The sequence below is a fragment of the Contarinia nasturtii genome, unplaced genomic scaffold (genome assembly GCF_009176525.2).
Source record: "Contarinia nasturtii isolate CC-2019 unplaced genomic scaffold, AAFC_CNas_1.1 Cnas_scaffold_129, whole genome shotgun sequence".
Lineage (NCBI taxonomy): Eukaryota > Metazoa > Arthropoda > Insecta > Diptera > Cecidomyiidae > Contarinia > Contarinia nasturtii.
The window spans coordinates 7,908,639-7,913,917 of record NW_022197486.1 but is presented as its reverse complement, the minus strand read 5'-3'; the positions used below and the strand labels follow the sequence as shown (position 1 = coordinate 7,913,917).

The following is a 5,279-nucleotide window of genomic DNA, read 5'->3' as shown; positions in this document are numbered from 1 at the left end:
ATCTTCCATTACCATGTTATTCTGGTCCGAATAAAACCCGATCAAATGAAATTATTTTCACAAATTGAGTGTACGTGGTCATAGATAAATGTGAATAGCAACGGTTGTGCAAGATATTTACTGTGTTTTTTACTGTTTTGAAACATGTCCTTCTTTACATTCTTGAGTTTTAAAATTCGCAAAATATTTACTAAGAACCAATTGATCTTGTTGAAAACCAGAGCTCAGACTATAATTCACAGTCTAATTATCTTTGTGGTTAGTTAAAAATAAGTGATTTTCTTCCAAAAATATTAAATATTATATTATTTAGTAATTAAAGGAAAAAATGTTTTTAGGTGAAATTGTTTGTTAAATTTATTCAAGTAGTGGTGATGGGGTTCACTACTTCCTTCATTCGAGTGTTTCGTATTTTTTTCAAAGAATTCTGTAGCAATACCAATATCCATGGTTTTCATTACTTCACTGATAAATTGCTACACAAAAGTGAAAGGTTAGTCCAAGTTTTTCCACAATCCACATATACTTCGAATTATTCGGCACCATTTTAATTACACTTTTACTTAAGATGGTGGTGGATAATTGGTTTTGGTTTATCACTCGGTTTGTGTGGTACTATGATTCGCGCCGTTTGGTTGGACTGGAATGAGAATCCAATGACCTTGAATTTTGATGAAGTGGCACCTATTTCGGCCATCCCATTTCCAACCGTAATAATTTGTAACAGGGTGAAAACATTAAAGCATAAATTGGATGTATCATCTAAGTTCAAAATAGGAAATAATAATATAAAGTTATCTGGCAAACTATCTGATATTGAGTAAGTAATTTTTGAAACTCACATCTCGATATTTAATATTTTTATTCGAAGAAATACGTTCTCTTGCAAGTATCAGCATTCCTTTTAATATTCCGAAATTTATATAATTAAGAAATTTTTTTTGAGGGAGAGCCCTAGATGGAAACCTTCTTGACCAAAGATTATTTAAACATTTAAACTATGGTTTTTGTCACTCTAAATTTGCGGCATCAATGATGACATTTTTTGTATATAAATATCTTTGTGCAGGGCATCGCAATTTGATGCGTTAGGACACATTTGTCCAGCTTTGAATTTATTTCCTAAATACCGAAATGATTTCACAAACGAATCCATCTACGATGTACTTGAGAACCTCGCTCCCAATCTTGATAATTCATTGTCTGGATGCCAATGGCAATCAAGTGACATCAGGTGCTCTGACCATTTTATTCCAATGATGACTACGGAAGGTCAATGTTTTGCATTTAATGCTTTGAGCTCGAATGAAATGTATACAGATGGGTAAGTCTCTTAAATTGCCCATTCGTAAAGATGAAAAAAGGTAAATCAACAATTTTCAGAATGGTGTCAAGAAAGAAGATGACCACGAAGAACAGTCCAATGACATCTGGCTGGAGTTTTGAAAGTGGCTATACTGATGGATTTGAAGGCAACGTTTATCCCAATCGTATGATTGGCGCGGGTCAAAATTATGCTATGGATTTTGTTGTTTCGCAAAACACGAATGATTATGATTATATTTGTACAGGAGTTATGAAAGGATTCATATTGGATATAAAAGTTCCAGGTGAAAGAACATCCGAATTTCATGCTAGGTTTTTCATTTCAATGTCACAAGATATTCAGATAACGATTAAACCTAAACTAAAAGATATTTCGAAAGGCATGAGCTTTTATAAATCAAATCAGCGTCAATGTTTTTTCAATTCTGAGCGAAAATTGCGATACTTCAAAATCTATACGAAAAACAATTGCGCAGAAGAGTGTTTGGTAAATTTCACTAAAAATGAATGCGGATGTGTAAAATTTTCTATGCCAAGTATGTATTCAGCAAATTCCATTAATTGGATCCCAAAACAAAATTAATTCCATATTTTTCACAGGAGACAACAATACAAAAATCTGTGGTGCAGCGCGTATCGAATGCTATATATACGCTCAGAAAAAATATGTATCCCATTATGGAAAATTGTTTCGTGACGAATGTAATTGTATGGAATCATGTATTGATATTCAGTACGATATAAAAACTGAAAAAAAATTTTTATTTATGACGAACAAGAGTAACAATATTGGATTCGAAGCGAGTGAAATAGGGTATGGACAATGTTAAATGTATTTATAAAAACGCATAAATTATTTTAAAAAAATCTTCAAAACGTCAGTCAACTATCCACACGAGTCTCCATTTTCTTCCAAGATCCCGAAGTCAAAATAGAAAAACGGGTGGAAAGGTACACGATTACTGATTTTCTAGCAATTTGCGGTGGTTTGCTTGGATTATTTTTTGGCATTTCCTTTTTGAGCATCGTCGAAATCGTCTATTATGCCACAATTCGCTTGTTTTGGACCATTTATCGTCCAAGACCACCAAAAATACAGCCACAGGAGGATTATGAACCATTTGGCCAAAAGTTATACTACAAATATCGAGTGGTATGATCATTGATCACTTATCTTCCAAAAAACTTCGACATTTATCTACATTTCAATTTTGTCGTTATTAGACGAGATGGATGTACACTTTGTGGCAGGTGTTGCGGATATTTTTTAAAGAATTCTGCAAAAACAGTAACATCCATGGCCTTCGATATGTGACCGAAAAAAAGCTACACATTATTGAGAGGTAAATCCATTCATGAAATCGAGATCAAGAATTTTTTCAGCATTCGCATTCGCATTCGCATTCACTTAGATTGGTATGGTTGATCTCCATTGGTGTTGCTCTCTGGTATAGCAGCTCTATGATTCAGAAGACCTATATCGAGTGGCAAGAGAACCCAGTGAAAATAAGCACAACAGACACACGATCACTGATTGAGATGATCCCATTTCCAAAAGTAACAATCTGTCTAGACATTAAAGCGCAGAAACATAAATTGAATATAGCATCAGCACTTGAGTCGCTTAAATCTAAATCCAATTTATCTGACATGAAGTAGGAAATTAAAAAAAATTGTTCGAATTTTCGGAATTTTCTCAATTTTTTCTGCGTTCTTTCTAGCGCCATCCGTGTCAATGCTTTGGCTCAAGTGTGCCCATATCTACCAGGTCAAATTGAGCTTGACGACGATTTTGCAAATGAATCTATGTACAATACCATTCGAGATATTGCACCCAATTTTGATATAGTTCTATGTCTATGGCGTTCAAAAGATTGCATCAAGAATTTTAAACCCATTTTCACAGAGAAAGGTCTTTGTTTTACATTCAATGCCTTGAATTCGCATGAAATATACACAGACGGGTGGGTTTATTACTAATAGAAAAATCCGTTCGCGCCTTAATACGCTTACAACCAAATACATCACACATTATATTTTTAGAATGATAATGAACATGAGGACGGTTGAAAATAATCTGAATGTATCCTCACACTGGAGTCTACAAAATGGATATTCAAATCCATTCAACGATGGAAATTATCCATTCCAGGCTTTTTCGTCAGGAGAAAAAGCTTCCCTGGGCCTTGTACTTTTGACCTCTAAAAATAATCTGGAGCCCCAATGTAGTGGCATCGAGCAAGGCTTTAAAATATTTTTATCCACGCCTGGCGAAACATTGCAAACGTCACATAGGTACTTTCAAATACCGTTTTTACATACTCACGTGTTCAAGATTGATCCTGTATTAACAACAACCACCGAAAAATTGCGTCGCTTCAAACCACATCAACGAGAATGTTTTTATGGCGATGAGCGACAGTTGCATTTCTTCAAAATGTACACGCAAATCAACTGTAAAGAAGAATGTTTGGCGAACTTCACAAAGCAAGAGTGCGGATGCGTGAAATTTTCGCAGCCAAGTATATGACATATTGCCTTTACTATAAGAAATTGATATTTAATTTTTGTGTAGGAGACAAGAGTACTCGAATCTGTGGAGGAGCGAAGATAGAGTGTATGAAGGAAGCAAAACGGAAAATTCAAACCACAAATATAGGTAAAACATTTGAAGATGAATGTAATTGCATACCAGCATGTACGTTCATCAAGTACAACGCAAACTGTGATCGGATTGCGCTGAACCCGGATTCGTTAAATCTTGGGAGTATATCGAAAGAGTACGATTACAACAATTAAATAAAATTAAAAATTCATAGATTTCTTCTTCAATCATTTTAGTGAATATATTACAATGATTGGTTTAAACATCAACGTGATAAACACAGTCAAAAGGAATGAGCTGTACACTTACGGTGATTTCTTAGCAGTTTGTGGTGGTTTGCTTGGACTTTTCACTGGTTTTTCTGTATTGAGCTTCATCGAAATAATTTATTTTGCCACTTTGCATTTATTCTGGAAGCTTCGCTTTTTGAAAGCGAAGAATGCGGCAGCACCAAATCATCACAATGCTACCAATATGGCACCTCGACAAGTGACTAATGCGTGGATATAATAGCATGGTTCATAGACTTAAATCTTTATTCTATTACTATCACTTCGTTTAGATTTTGATTAGTTTTCTTCAAGATTTTTTTTGAAATTCCAAGCATCAGCTGCATTTGTGTTACATTTGGCAATATCTTAACTAATATCAATAACTATATCCCCGTGCTGAGTCCACTGTGGACTAAGTCACTATTGACTGTAAGTGACTATAGTTAGCTAAATTCATGAATTTTATCGATTTGAATTTGAATCGACTATAGTTACTCAGTCAGTCAGGCGATTATTTTGGGACGTTTTTACTATCACCCGATAGTAACTATGATTATTGTCAACTATAGTTGGCTGTTGCAATTGACCATAGCTTACTTTGATTGATTGAAGTTAACAAACGGTTAGTTAAAAACTAATATTGCTTGTTTTTACAGTCAAAAGTCAGTCACTTTGTCCCAAAATCTTCAGTCATTTTTTTTCACGCAAGCGAAACTTTGTTTTACATTTAATCATAAATTTGACTTATTTACAAATTAGTTCTGTTTCAACATGTTAAGTATTAAGGTATTTTCAAGATTACCATTTCACTGTAAAATACAATCTCTGACATTTAATGGGTTAACAATTCAATCACATGTGTGATATTTAATGTGTTAACAGGAATACACAAAGTATGATATATTACAATACATTTTTTCACCATAAGAATTATATATTTAAATAAAGAGGAAGTTAAATCCGTAAGTCTAACTTTTCCCCACTGTTTCCTTTCTTCCTTTGTCGAACGAATACTTATTTACCGAAAGATACTAATTCAATAGCTACCGAATTTTATTTTTTTTGAGAAGTCAAAG

The 5,279-nt window shown here is 33.9% G+C and overlaps 1 protein-coding gene across 1 annotated transcript; it reads left to right on the top strand.

Annotated features, from left to right (window-relative positions):
- The first annotated feature begins 374 nt into the window (after positions 1 to 374).
- LOC116348902 lies at positions 375 to 4,906 on the top strand. Its single transcript, XM_031780108.1, has 12 exons — positions 375 to 493; positions 569 to 820; positions 1,070 to 1,324; positions 1,384 to 1,862; positions 1,927 to 2,140; positions 2,209 to 2,479; positions 2,551 to 2,669; positions 2,739 to 2,981; positions 3,048 to 3,290; positions 3,370 to 3,848; positions 3,902 to 4,106; positions 4,168 to 4,906. The coding sequence occupies exons 1-12, from the start codon at positions 375 to 377 to the stop codon at positions 4,439 to 4,441; spliced, it is 3,153 nt and encodes a 1,050-aa protein (XP_031635968.1). The 3' UTR covers positions 4,442 to 4,906.
- The last annotated feature ends 373 nt before the right edge of the window (positions 4,907 to 5,279 follow it).